At 32.5% G+C, this 15,952-nt stretch overlaps 2 protein-coding genes across 2 annotated transcripts; both read right to left on the minus strand.

The window, feature by feature from the left end:
- Positions 1–42: 42 nt before the first annotated feature.
- Positions 43–2,614, minus strand: LOC105962982 (ubiquitin-conjugating enzyme 15). Its single transcript, XM_012987330.2, has 6 exons — positions 2,385–2,614; positions 2,147–2,250; positions 1,944–2,046; positions 1,735–1,798; positions 524–612; positions 43–424 (listed from the first exon to the last, which is right to left on the minus strand). Exons 1-6 carry the CDS (start codon positions 2,412–2,414, stop codon positions 329–331), a joined length of 486 nt encoding a protein of 161 aa, XP_012842784.1. The 5' UTR covers positions 2,415–2,614; the 3' UTR covers positions 43–328.
- A 1,632-nt stretch (positions 2,615–4,246) lies between these two features.
- Positions 4,247–7,753, minus strand: CKX5 (cytokinin oxidase 5). The gene is made up of 5 exons (XM_012987328.2): positions 6,798–7,753; positions 6,584–6,711; positions 5,971–6,240; positions 5,044–5,306; positions 4,247–4,688 (listed from the first exon to the last, which is right to left on the minus strand). The coding sequence occupies exons 1-5, from the start codon at positions 7,378–7,380 to the stop codon at positions 4,352–4,354; spliced, it is 1,581 nt and encodes a 526-aa protein (XP_012842782.2). The 5' UTR covers positions 7,381–7,753; the 3' UTR covers positions 4,247–4,351.
- Between the last annotated feature and the right edge of the window lie 8,199 nt (positions 7,754–15,952).

A 15,952-nucleotide genomic window follows, 5' to 3' on the forward strand; every position in this document is an offset into this window, starting at 1 on the left:
GATGCTACTTATTCATCATTCATCCCATGTCAACATCAAACGTACACAAAAAGATCCACTATTTTCACAATTTGATTCAACATGCACAAAAAAAAAAAAGAAAAAAAAAAGAGGTGCTTACAGTTTACAGTTTAAACATATCAACATTGAAGCCAAACTTCTCTCATCAGCATACACAGGGGTCAAAATAAATACTGATTTTTTTTTTCTTTTTTTCCAAATATTTCTTTTTTGGTCTCTCCCCTTTAGCCTTTTACGGGGACGAAAATACCCATCCAGCTCTAAAGTAAGATGGTGTTACAGATTTTTTTTCAATATCTCGGAGTTATTAAACCTTGTCGTCGTGGAACCACCATCTCGTCTCCTTTGGGGATCTACCGTTCTTGCAGTTCTTTACATAGCGGTCATTGTCAGCTGGGCGTTGCTGCAAATCAAATATTCATTAGATCAAGAGGTTCGGAGGATGGAATTTAAAAATTAATATGTGACAAGAAACGAGAATTTGGAAAATCTAGAGACGAACCTTTGCTGTCGAGCTTGATAGCATAGAGAGAATGCTGATGCAAATAGAACTCACAGTCATAGCTGGTGACCACGAGTCGTATAAAATATCTGGATGGAAGTAAAAAAAAAGATTAGTAAGATATGAAGTATATATCCAATGGATCATCTTCACTGATAATCAAACTAAAGGTAGGAGGAATGGAAATTTCGGAACCCAAAACAATGAGGAATTAAGGCAAGGATTTCAAACAACTCTCTGTATAAAATTGATATCAAATCCACCATAGTAACTCTAAAACTGATTCAACTCATCTAAACAAGTTTGAAGGATTTCGTAAGTGCAATTTGCAACTTAAATAAATCAGGCATTTCTCTTGCGGAGAGGGGATATGGGGGTGGAAATCAGAAGTACAACTTATTAAACACAAGACCAGCATCATTGAAATGCAAGTACACGTTCTTTCCAAAACATGCTCGTAAGGTATACACACAATTCTAAATAAAATATAATACCTTGGATAGGTTACCAAAAAAAAGTTTAAATGAAAGAAAAGGAAAAGGGTTCCTGAAAAAATTGGCTGCAATGAGTTGCAGAATATAAGCACACGACAGGACAAATCATTTCACCACAGCATTTCCCCCTTTTGTGAGAAAGAATATTCCAATAAATGCAGGAAGCATAAGCAAGAAGCACATGATGCAAAAAGGCATTTCTTGGTCTTAATGAGGAGTGACAAGTAATAAAGTAAATTCTTTTCTTGTACCATTACACCATAGTATGAGCAAGACACAAAAGCCTAATGCTGATGTGAACAAACCTTTTCCTACATCAAACCACTTAAAATCTAATCAAAATCCAAAAGCCTCAAAGAACGGAAGAATTTGTAGTAACGCATGCTTGCCATCAAACTATCGATTGACTATTCCACATTCTCAAATTTACTTGCTCTCCTTCCAGGAAATGGAAGCAGCAATAGATTGATTCATTTTTTTTAAGGAGCTTGTCGTTTTACTTAACAAAGAGCATCAGTATATAACCACATTGAGCAGTGTTATAATACATAACATATGTAATCACCAATTACTGAAACCAAATATAAACTAAATGCAAGACCAAGACAGAAAACAGTCAAGTAAATGAAACCAACAAAACAGAATCAGTGGATCATAAATAAAACGTGAATTCAACAAAATAGCAACCGAATTACGGTACGGGGAGGGATAACACACCTAAACAAATATGGCCGTTGCTATATATGTGCGGATGGTGTGGAGCTGGAGGAACAAATATAACCTGTGCCCCAAAACAAATAGAAAAGACAATATCAATTACAGTCAAACCCTAAAACTCCAGATTTCACCAACATTGTTATATTAAAAAGATAAAAATAAAAATTAATCATAATGAAGTGGTGTGAAAATCTGTAGAAAGGAGTTACCTGAGGCGCCTCCATAGGGTAATGCTCCGGGAAATCAACCTGAAGCTGGTAAGTTTCACCGACGTACAGAGTACCAGGCGCACCGTTGACTTCAATTACCCATCTAATCGACACCGCAATTCAATCAAACCACAAAATTACTGAAATCGAAATTATTCCACACCAGAAATTAAAAATTTAATAGCTGAAGAGAGAGAGAAAACCTTTGAAGATTATCGGTAACTTTGTGCTTGAAACCGGCGGGGGGATTCACTTGCCACTCCATGAGCTCCTTCTGCAGCCGATTGCTTGCGATCTTGCTCAAAGCCTTCTCCCCCAATTTTCAATTTCAGAAAACAAAATTCAAAATTCAAAATTCAAAATTAAAATCAGCGAAAGTTATGAACAAAGTACAAAATCACTGCAGATGAATATGAATTCAATCAAAGGAGAGAGAGGTACCTTGCGAGAGGAAGCGGAGGGGGAGGTCATGGCGCAGGGGAGAATGAAAATGTTTAGAGAGAGAAAATTTTGGTTTTGATTTTAGAGAGAGAAAGTGAGGCAAAGGGGGAAAGAACAACGATGCGATGGTACTTTGGTGGTGGGGTTAATTCGGGAAAAAATGGGCTATTATTGCTTATTATTCTGATATTCGAATAAAATAAAAAAGAAAAATTCAAAATAAAGAAGGTTCGGAAAATAAAGATGAAGGTGATTTTTGTATGTTTGGTCAAAAGGGGAAGCAAATCTAACGGCCACAAATTAATCTGGTCCACACTTGGTCGTTGGCGTAGATGATGATACTATGTGGCTGGGGTTCTTACGTTGACCAGTCTTGACCGGGACCCACACCGCTACTCTGTTGCTCACGTGTCTGACAAGATTGACTATTCCGATTTTTTTTTAATTTTTTAATCAAAATTAAAAATTAATTTTATATTTAGGGAAAATTAATGCAAACCCCTGAGTTATGGTCAAATTAAGAAAATCCTCTTTTTATTTGCCTAATTACAGCCATCCCTTCAACTATGTGTTATCTTTTTAAATAACCGTCCAGATGTAAATTTAGGGATGTTAAATCAGCAAAATCGAACTGAAATTTCGGTATGTTAACATTTCATACCGTTTACCGAGCTGAATATACGATTTGGTTCAGTAAATTTTATGTAAAAATATTTAAAAAGAGGAGGATAGCTATAATTACCCAAACAAGATGAGTTTTTTTTGTAATTTAGCCATACCTCAAGGGTGGTCGTCATTTGCCCTTATATTTATTGCATCTAACAATATTTATTTTTTATTTTGAATTGATTGTGTTGGAGCTAGATTTCGCACAAGTATCAACCATCATTGGCAGAGTTGGTACCTAGCCTTATCAATAGGGTAAAGGTCTAGGGTTTAAGTCCACTTATCCACTATTTCTCCTTGTAATGAACTTAAATTTACTCAAAAAAAAAAAAAATTCTCACAAATAGTTTCATGAGGAAATCCGCAAAATTATTAGATGAAGATCCGCAAAGATTTATTTTCATGTTATTATTTTGGTAATTGTTTGACGTTTATAATTTGTGCAATACGACTATATTTTATTTTCATATAATTATTTTAGATTAGGTAACTTGGTTATATTTATCCACATTAATTGTAGAAATCGTGTAGGATTGTTTTAATTTACTTACGTTCGATTTCTTTAGCTTCGAGCAAGTGCTTTGTCTCATACATATACAAGTCAAACAAACCAATGAAGAAACTTTCAACGCTTATTATTCAAGAAAAACTTATCAAATTATTCGGACTTTGTTAGAGTATTCTGTGGAGCAGTATTGTGCCCATGTTTTATTGTAGCAACACATATTTGTTGTGAATATCTCGGGAGAGGTCAATCGACAACCGTCACTCTGAGCAAAGTTTAAGAAAGTGCGGATAAAGGAGATGCGTAAAGATACAAGACGTCTGAATTGTGTACAAGAACTGGATAAAATTTTCAAATAGAGTCTTTAATATTTTAGTGATTCTATTAATATACGTACAAATCCGAATTAGTGAAATTTTGTTCACAATAGTACGTAATTATGTAATTCAGATAGAAACGCAAATAAACCGATAAATATGTAAAGATTTATCGAGCCCACTTATGTAGAGAGTCATGATATCTCAAATTTATGATATGCTAGCCCACTAAATAAACTAACATAGGAAAAGCCCAATTATGGCAGCCCATGTATATTATATGTAAATTCTGGAAATCCATTAAGAAAATCCTTGCAAAATCCAATACTTGCCACTATAATTATTTATTACTATTAATTAATTAGCATACCCTATTAAAAATAATTGCAATATTTCTAATAAAAAATATTCTTGCATTTTGCCTATATTTACATGAATATAATATGTGATCTATATATACATGCATTTATTTATTTCAATCACCATGAAGCTCCCCTAGTGGGATTAAGAGAGGGCGTAAAAATACGTTGTCCCGTAGCTAAAATTCGCCTCGGGTCGAACTCCGTTTTTCTCGAGGAAAACAAATTCCATTTCTCCCCAAAGTGATTCCTCCAATCTTGCTCCGTGGTGTAATGAGGGAGATATTGCTTAACGTCGATTCCTTCCTCTTTGCAGAATCTTAGGATCTTTCGATTTTGATTGCTCAGATACTCTAGGCTTTGTGTCTCGTTCCCGTCGTTCAATGCCGATCGGAGAAGCGCTACTAGGTAGAACACATCTTCGTTTGGTGTCACCGCCGAACTCTTCTCATCCCACCTACACAAAATTATTGGATTTAAAATTCAAATTAAATTCAAAATCCCTTAACCATATCAATAATTGGTGCATAGTGGTCCATGCACCCATTACACACACACACACACACACATATATATATATATACACACAAATCCAAGAAAAAATGACTAAGACAGTGAACAACTGAAACGGAAGTATGTCTGCATTGTGTGTGTAATGACAACACTAGAAATAAATATACTAAATTACGCATGCATGCTGTGTACGTATGCAAATATAGACAACACACAGAAGCATACAAATAAAATAGTATATATATAAATATTAATTCGAAAAAAAATAAAAAAAAAAAAAAAGGAGAAAAAAGGCTTACTTGTTTTTATTCATGGGGTAGATGAGAATAGGACCACTAGTGTTATTACCAAGAATGCCCTTGAAAACTCCTTTATCGAAATCTGCAATTCTTGATTTAGGCACAAATAGGTTTAGCCAAGGGTGTGGAACTTCCCACAGATTCTTGGCTCGGAGCTTCAACTCAGCCTTGTGAACTCGGTCCAGAAAATCCACATATGGAAGATCTGTTGTGAATACCGATGCTGGTATATAATTCAGCTTATTCATTAAAGCCTCCACCTCCTATATCAATTAAATATAATATTATAATTAGGACAATAATTAATTAAAGTTAGGTTTAATTAGTGTTATAGTATTAAGTAAAGTACAATTAATAAAGTTTGTGTTCCCTTTAAAGATGCATCTATATAAGATTACAGAATCTAGAAAAAGGAATCTTCTGAGTTGTAAGAAAAAGAGCACGTAATCTTTGTAAGATCTTCCTTTTGCTATATATCAATTAAAATGTTGCACTAATTAATTAATAATTAAAAAAATTGCTCGCTAATTTCTAGGAAAATTCTGCGAATGTTTTATAATTTATTAACTAATTAATAAATTAATAAATAATTATATATTAATTAAAGTGACGCTAAATAAAGCTAATACACAGTATTAACTATTAAGATTTGCTATCAATTAAATATTTTAATTATCAACATTTGTTTAAAATTATCAATTAATATTATTCTGTCATTTTCTTAGAATTCGAGTTTAATTTCAACGACCAGGAATATTGTTTGTAGCCGCCTAAAGAGACCTACGTCATATTAATTTTGTGTGCATGTGTGTAGTTTATTTCCAGGAAGGTCTCTTTAATTAATTTCCCATGCAACTTCACACAAATAATTAATAGTCAACACTATTTAATAATATTTTTTTTATATATGTATATATGTGTGTGTACCTGATCTATGGTATCAGCATTGGATTCATGGTAGTTTTTGGTAATTTCCAGGCAATAGAGAACACCACCATCAGCATTAAGAGAAGAAATCTTGACCGGATTACGCGGCGAGAAAAACGAGGAACGCCAATTGTTGATTAGCCCTTCGTCGACTATTACAAAACCTTCGACGTAGTCGAATTTACGCTTCTGCCCGTGCAACGATATGAGGTACTCCTGGTCTTGCGTAAACGTCGCGAAATCAGAGTACAACACCCTAATCCACTTCACCTGCACAAACAAAACAATTTTTTTTATTTATTTTTTGAAATTTAATAACTTTGAAATTATGCAAATAAATATATAATTAAAACATTTTTTGTATGTTGTAAAAGGGTAACGTCAACAACACTGCCAGCTTTGAGCCAGCCGTTTGAATCAATGGGTTGAATAATTAATGGACCCAATTTCGTAATTTAATTTGTTTGTTTTGCTTACTTTTTAGGTCATGTCATTAGCTGGTGTACTAGGCAAAAATTAACTTTTTTGCTAAAAGACAATAAAGCCCCACACCTATAAACTCAATATTAATATTAATATTATTTAAAAAAAAAATTATTATTATTATTATTACCCTTGTTGGAGTTTTTTCAAGTGCAATTCTTGCTCTTGTAATAATACCAAATTGTCCAAGCCCTCCAAGAACAGCATGGTACAATTTTGAGTTATGTTCTTTTGAACACGTCATCAGTTCTCCTTTCCCTGTTTAAATAATTATTTAATTAATTAATTAATATTTTTTTCTTTAAATAATAAAATTGAAAAGAGAAATTAAAATTAATACGTACCTGTAACTACGTCGAGCTCAAGAACATTGCTGATTTGAGGGCCGTGATTGAAAGCTTGTCCGCTGATCCCTGCATTGGAGATTGTACCTCCAACCGAAAGGTACAAGTAATCAGTCCACGATTTGGGCGCGAGTCCATACTCTAAGGTGGACCTCAGCACATCTATCCACAGCTCCCCTCCCCAAACGTCCACGTGCATCAACTCCTCCGAGACACGTGGCCCGAGCCGACGGCTCCCCTCCGCTGATGAGCCGCTCATTTGAATCACCATCCCGTTTCCGGCCATGGCCTGCCCGTTTATGGAGTGACCGTGGCCCCTAGCCGAGACGCCGAACCCTTGAGCCGACTCGTACGCGGCTTTCACTAGACGGGCCACGTCCTCGGCTGAAGCCGGGTGGAGAACCGCCAAAGGCTCGGAGCTCTGCATGCCGCCGAAGTCACGGGAAGCCGATCCCACGTCGGATGGCTCAAGGCTGAGCCGCCCTTCCATCTCGAGGCTTAGCAGCTCGGTGGGGTCCAGTGTTAATCCGACGGTCACGATCAACCGGCAGATTGCCAACGTCAGCAGAAACTTGGTCGCCATGATATATTATATTTTATATTATATATATGTATACGTTAAACTATAATATATGTAGTTACAGGTTAATATAATGAAAGAAGAAAAAATCCGTGTACGTTATCTAAAATGCGCTCATGAGGATCCGCGGCGCTAACGTAAGCCGAAGATTGCACTTTGAAGATTTTTCACACAGCATGCACAGATTCCTTCGATTCTTCTCTCTCTGTTTTTTTTTTCTTTGTGTACGTAATTTTTGTGTGTGTCAGTGCGTGATTTTGTGTGTTTGGAGATGTGTTTATAAACGCTGAAAAAGTGTGGTACTGTGTGTGTGTGTGTGAGAGAGAGAGAGAGAGTGAAAAGGGGAGAGAGATGGGGTTTGGTTTTTGATGTCTGAAAATTAGGTACAGGGATTACGAATTTATATAGAGGGTGAGTGTTGGGAAAATCACGTGCGAGGGATGATGGGGGCACGTGCTGAGTGGGGCCTACAAAGGGATATGGAAGATCTTTGTGGGGACCACAGTTGGACGAGACGACGACGTAATGAAAGGGAAGGATGGGGTTTAATTTCCATGCATCAGCAGAACCCAATTTCAGAATCTTTCTGGTAGTTCGTTTTTTTCACTGTTGAATTTAATATTTCACTATTAAATTATTTGATGGCGAGTGACATATATATATAATATATAATATATATTTATTTATTTAATGGACTGGTCACTATCATTCTAACTATATTCAGGGCTACATATTTTCTTTTGCAAAATCTAAGCGTAGATTGCACAAATATTGTTTGGTTGTTATAATATATATATGATTAATTACATTATGAAGACCATAATTGGTTGATTTTTTTATTTTTATATTTTCAAGTTTTATTATTTTAATTGAGGGTTTGGCCTAAAATTCAACTAAAAAGTCTTGAAATCGTCATGATTGGTGTCACCACATGATAAGATCTACTAATTAAAAACATTGTTACAATTTATACCGAATTTGACCATGTATGAAATTATATATAGTGATATACAATCTAATTATCGACCCTGTATTTTTTTAACTATATGTTTGTACCTTACTTCGATATGAAAAGTGTTAGCCTGAGTTTGACAGCAATTGTCCACGTAGGAAAGTTAAGGGTTAGGTGGTCGGCCCAAATCAAATGCCCTGAACAACTGTGTGCGTTGGATGCAACACTATAAGGCTAGAAAAATGTTACGTTTTAACCCTTTTCCTAAGTTACAACAAAGTTACTCACATGATCGATAGAAATTAGAAATTCTCAAATTAGCTTACTATATATGTACAAAATAATGCGCGCAATTTTGAATCAAAATTATTATGTCAACTTGACCAATTAGTCAAGTATATATGGGGTCTCTAGGTTCATATGATATTCATAATTTTATCTTTTAGCCAATAAATAATTAAATTATAGTGTGTCCCACGGCAATATATATAGCATAGTGAGTTGCATATATTCGATGTTTTTGAAATATATGATTTATTAAGGTCATAATTCATCATACAATGTGATGTGGTACGATTCCACGACACGTTTTGTAATTCGTCTCTCGCACTTTTTGAATTCCTCATGTGGACACTAACTGCATCAAAAAAAGGTCGTCGAAGTATCGGGATTGGTCTCTTCAAAAACCCTCCGACTTTCAAGTCTGTTGTGTATGATAGAAAAATTCATAAAATTCAAGAGACTGATCGGGAGTTATGAATTACGTACCTTTGATTGTGAGGTTTCCGGGTATTTGTACGGAAACATATATTACCCATGGGCTTAAGCCACTTAACATGGGCCGACTCAAACTTCATTATTTAAATCATGTCAATTTGTGTCTTAGCCAACTTGGACTTGCATTATTATCTTTGGTCGATTTGGACTTTGTTTATGTGCCTCTATGGGCTTGTCGATGTGAGAAGTTGGACATGGCCCCATCATAATGCAAGTTGTTACGATGATGCGACAATATTTGTATCTACGTAGTCAAAATAAGATTGGACATTTAGAATTATAAAATAAAATAATTGATTAATGCAATTGTTCTTAATTAGGGCCTTTTATTTAGTTGAATATATAAAAATATTTTGAAAATAGTTATAAATATATATATATAAGATATGCGTCATTGACATTGATTTGTGAGACGACGAAAAATATTATTTGTATTTAAACTAAAATATTTGTTTTTCTTCCAATTGTTATATTTTTTTTTAAGTTATAATAGTTGTTTTCATCATTAATAAACAATAAATTTGTACCAATAAGTTACTATCACATGTGAAAGGAATTGCACACTTTTTACGTTTTATTATCAATTTAGGTTAATTAATTAATTAATTAATTAAGTGAGATAAAAATGTTTAATTCCAAGGGTACGTACGGCATCAAATTATGTAGGGATAAAGCGGTGAAAGGGAAGTGCGTGCATGTTTCCAGCCAATAAAAGGAAAATACTAATAGACAGCGATAAGCATGATGATTAGGCACTTAATTATGTTGTTTAATTAAAGATAAACATCACTAATCACCCCAATTTGTGTTAATTAATTAAAGACAGTCCATGTTTCCAAATGTCATGGGGTAGCAAACACGAAAGTTTGTCCCTTCAATTACAATAATTGGGTTTTGTTCCACTGTGGCATCTGCAAACTGTGTGTCTTAATTTCAAACCATAACCCAAACAACCGTTCGAAACTATATAAGGTCAATTCAAATTATTAATTAAATATTTCATGTATAGAATAATTTATATGTATAAGGTGGTGGAGAAATAAATAATCAAATTAATTTTTCAAATAGTGTAATTTAAATTAATTATATTAAAAAAAAAAAAAAAAAAAAAATCACTAGGCCACACAACAAAGTGTGTAAATTGCGTGTGATCTTGAGTTGATCGATATGCACACATATATACCTTCACCGAGTGGCTCCAAATAAAATGTAAAATACTTTTTTTGCGACGAATAAAAGCAGAGGTTATTGAAATCCTACACTGGATCATCGGGTGATTTTTCATTATTAATGTTGTTACGTAGCTATCCATTAAGTACACATATATACATGAATGTGTGTAAATCAACAGTTAATAATTATCAAGAGTATTTTGTAACATCAAATAAAACCTAGATTGGATTATAATTAGGTTTTTATGGTAATCCAAAGTCTAGAGAACAATTCTTTAATTTATTCTTGTTAATGGTATATTTTCTCATATCCTATTATAGCCCCTTCTTTTTTTAGGATAAGAATATACAAAAAGAATACACACACACACACACACATCACGTACATACTATTACATATTCAATTCATATCAATAATTTGGGGTTTATTGTAATAAGTACCTAGTATTATATCGAATTGCTAAAAGACTACCTCATATTATTTTATTGGTAAAAAATATCCTTACGATTCAATTATTTTAGCACAACACCCCCTAAATAGGGATACTAATTGCTAAAAAAAAGTCTATCGTAGGGCCTTTTCACCAGTAAAATCGAATAGTTACAGAGATAGTTTTTTAATAATTCTATATAACGCAGCAGTACTAATTGCAATAAACTCCAATAATTTGTCCAAAAACAATAGTCAATCCGCACCTATTTTACACCATATGAATATTTACAAAGTGGATCGTTATCAATCCACGTGTTACAGTGCAACCAAATAATTGAACTCCACAGATTAAAATTCCCAACTTAGGCAAAATCTAATATTCTCTTGTCATAATTTTAATCAATAATAAAATTAAATTAGAGGATTTGATTAATAGGAAGTCATTATCAACCTTTAGATAATTTGTATCCGTGAAGCTTTTAATACTAATGCAATAATTCACAGGAATCTGACTAAAAATAGCATATTATATCAGCTATGTTCAATTAGCATCCCGCCAATTACTTTGTTTGGCACATATGTTGATTTATTTATTTTCAAATCTAAAAAATATGGAAATATTTAAACAACAAAAAAAATTAAAATTTAAAAAATAAGACCAATTGAAGAAGCCATATTGGAAAGTCAAGTCAGTTCAGCTGTCATACATTCCAACAACTATTTTAGGCCATGTTACCAATTGCACAAACAAAATTAGAAAAACTATTTTTGGACCTATATAATGACGTCACATTGTGAATAATAGATTACTAATGCACCAATTAATTAAGGTCATGATCAGATTAATGTTTCTTCTTAATCATATCAAAGTAAATATTGATATTAACTATTAAGCAATGTTGTTATAATCAGACCGGGGTTATTTCGATGCTACACCTGGTGAAGATAACATCGAGTGGTTTTTTACCGTTGATCTACACACATTAATGTGGGTGTGGGTGTGTGGGTGTGCATATGAATAATAAAGACATATCCGATGTATTTCAACTGGTATAGCATAGAAATATATATACCACATACCGGCTATTGAACTGGACCACTATTTAGGTCATGGTTCGATTTTTTTCTTTTTTAATATGTTTTTTAATCTTCTCCCTATTATTTTTATTTTTGACTATATTTCTTTTGCTTTCACTTTACCTTTTCTCATTATTTCTTATCTAGAGCCGGCAATCCGTCGCCCCTAATCGACCACCCATGTTAATATCCGAAAATCCAGTATCCATATTCGACCACACATGACCAGATCCAGTCCTCCACAACTAATTCTGTGGAGGCTCGTTCAGATCCAGCTACAAGTAACCAACTTCGTCAGCAGTTTGACTTGTTTTGGTCGAAAAATCGAATTGTTTGACCGGTCGGTTCCCTAATTTTACCCGGTCGAATCGTTTTTTTGTCATTTGACCCCATTTTTAAATTTTCTGAGCTTAGAGGTCAGACCAGACCGTCTCATTGCCGGGTCGCGGTCGAACCAAAATAATATAATCTACTTGCTCTTTTTAAACACCTAGCTTTCTTCCATAAAATGAAAAAATAATGAAAGAATAGTTGTATTGTAAAGTAGCAATTTAACAATTAGTTGAGTATAATTATTCGTAAACAAGTGGGCGGTGTTTTAATAATTATGTGGTAACACTAACAACAATGATTGCGTCAGCTGCTTCAGTGTTTCGGATAGGTATAACATTTTTATTATTTGATAATAATAAAATTTAAATGCAATTAATTATAATTATATATAAATAATCAGATGAAATCATCAAATATCATATGAACTCACAAGATCCATTACAGGGCCCAATTTAGATTTCAACTGTTCATCCCACAATTTTTGCTATATTAAATCCTCCACGACCTTTATGTAGGTATGAGGACAATACAGTAATTCTATAATTGGAATAAAATTTTAGCCTAAATTACTTTAACTCTAATACTTGATTTATCGTAAGCCGAACCCGTTACATCGGTCTATGTAAATAATCATTCACCAAGCACACATATATATGGGTTGTGTGTTATTATATTTAAATCAGTTGGTTCAAGATCGTCCCGGTATTTCACTGGATGTATCATCTACAAAACTCATCAGACTCGTATAAATTGAATCTTGTTTGGTTCATTACGAGAAATATACATAAAATAATAATTAAATTAATTAAATAAAAGAAATAATCAATAGAGAACAACCATGATACATGTTTATTGTTTTGTGAATGATGACTCAAATTATGAAAAATATAAAAAAAAAAAAAGCATTATAAAACTTTTTTTTTTAAAAGAAAACATACATTAAATATTAATGGTCCCAAATAATGGGTAAGCCCATGCTATTATTTACGTGCTTAGCTGTATTAACTATTAAATACTTTACAAAAGAATATCAAACACTTTTTGTTGGGTGTAGGATTTGATTCTTCATTCTTCTTTCCCCAATTTATTAAGGTTAATTGCTGATTAATCAAATTAATTATCTAGTATTTTAATTTACGGAAAAGAAAGAAAAAAGTGATACTAGATTCCCTACGGCAATTATTCTTTTAATGTTTGTTTGATTAAAACATATGATTGATTACTTCGCATAAGTGGATTGCATTATTAAAGAAGTTAAATATTTATTATTTACACTTTGTGCAACTAATCATAAATTTTGCAAATTATGATTTCGATTTGGCTAATCATGAAGGACATTCTCAATGGAATTTTTAAACTCCAAAAGATTCCATATTTAATTAAGAAATAAAATATTATAAATGATTTTTTTTCTATTCAAAATATTTATTAAGAATTTAGGATAATGCAAATGAAAAATAACAACTATCGAAAAAATTAAGTCTAGACGTAGAACTTAAGATATATATACTCATATTAAAACAAACTCATCCGAGTTACAAAAGTCACATTCGGGTTACATCGTCCGATTTCTAAGGTTACATTCGGGTTGCGAAGCTGAATGTTAGTATAGAGGTCCAAGCTTTACAACTTGAATGTGTATTAATTACAGTTGAACCGAACAGTAATAAAACCCGCGACGTGACATTACCCGATGCGTAACAACTTATTAATCAATTACAACGCGAGGTATAAAATGATCGACTCGTGATAATTAGTAAAAATGAGATTTTTAAAATTTATAAAAAAAAAGGAAAAATTTAATATCAAAGATGTTCTCAATAATGTAACATATAGTATGTGACATGTTTTATGGGGAGACCACGTGAAGTTGTGAACCTATATATATAAACAAACGTGGCTGAACATCTAATTAATACAAAATATAATTTGATGGGAACAAAATCAAACACAAAATCTCATCCATCCAGGTTATATAGTAGAATTTCTCAAAAAAATAATTAAATAATATTTCAAAAATAATTATAAAAAAATTACTAGCTGTATGTTGAAGATAATGTCTGAAATATTTTGATAGAGAATAAAATACTAATAAATTTGGGAAACAATGCATGGGATCTAGTCAAAGTTGAATTTTAATTCCATTGCATAATATTATAAGAATATATTTTATTTGATGATAAGAATGTACGCTACAAATCAATATGGTATGTTGGCAAATAATTAAAGATTAGGTGGATGGACTAAATTTTTGTTCGTGCAATAACTTGTAAACTGTACGAGAGATGTACGTAAAGTTATACTAGGTATAAATTAAGTGTGACAATCTCAACCTTAAAAGTGTTGGCAATAGAATTTTCCAACGTATTATTTTGGGATAATATATTTTTTCATCCTCTTACTGTCACTTATTTTAATTTTTTCATTTATATATTTTCGACCAAGATTTGTGGCAATATATATACTAGTGGGCCCAAGATATGACTTGTGATAATCTTTTATTGAGCCCAACTCATATTATTGGGCTACTAATTATTAAAGTCTTATAATTGGGCCGATATTAAATGACCCTAATTTACTAACTTCCCGTTAAAAATGACATGACTCCACTTTTTAGTTGTTTGTTGAATAATTAAAAATTAATGTAGCGTCTCGTATAATTCTGATACCGATAATGACATTAATATTGATACTAATGATGACGCCGGTGTACTATTATTAATAGTGATACTGATATTGCCAGTGAAATTAATATTAATACTAGCACTAATTACTAATATTCATTAAGGCGATGAGTAGGATGACACATAAGTATGACATGTATTGTGTATATGATGCCAAATGTCATCCATTAAAGCTAGCTAGAGGTAGTTTATATGTAACTTTATATAGATATTAATAATATTAAACATGAAGTAAATCGTGTATACACTTACTATATAAATAATATATAATGAAAAAAAAAATAATAATAAATAAAACGAGAATGATCTCAGAAAATGAAAACTCGATGAGCTCAAACTCAAAAATCTGTCGGAGCTCGAGTCGACTCAGTTCGTTTACACCCATATATAATTTAATTAGTTAATCCAATCCAATCTTCATCACTTTAATTTCATCTCCTAAAATTAAATAATTAATAATGCTCGGTTTCATATCCCTTGCAAAGTAAGCAAAAAGTTGGCAAGGAAGAAACTCTACAATTGTGGGAAATTAAAGAATTGAAGAAAAATAAAATAATATAAAATAATAAAATCATGAAAATCACGAGGCATGAAAAAAGAAATGGAATTTTTATGACTTGAAAGAGCAACAAGCAAAAATCATGCATGATTGAAAGCACGTGACTCGTGACGTACGGTTCCGTTACGGAACCGTGAACGGAACGGAACGGAGATCCAGACTGAATAAAACACGCCCACAAGTGTGAGTGTTGCAATTATTTAATTATTTTCACTCATTTATCCATCAAGTTTCTTCACAAGTAGAGGCCCATCAAATATACTCATATTTTCAATAAAATTTATATGTATATATACTTAGGGCTCGTTCGGTTATCTATATTGGATTAGATTGGATTACATGAGATTGGATTAACTCTCTACTGAATAATTAATTATTTAGCTCATCGCATGTACGGTTTCTTAGATTAGATTTTCTATTAAATTTGTTAAAATTAGTTATTACATATGAATTGTCTATAAAACCACTTAGTTTACAATAATAAAACATAATTTTAAGTATAAAATTGTATTTTTCCTTTTTAGTCACCCTATTAAATTAATCTCAAGGGGAGGGGTGCTACTAATTTAATGAAATAGTAGCATTTAA

The sequence above is a fragment of the Erythranthe guttata genome, chromosome 3 (genome assembly GCF_056151865.1).
Source record: "Erythranthe guttata isolate IM_541 chromosome 3, IM_541, whole genome shotgun sequence".
In the NCBI taxonomy this organism is placed as follows: Eukaryota; Viridiplantae; Streptophyta; class Magnoliopsida; order Lamiales; family Phrymaceae; genus Erythranthe; species Erythranthe guttata.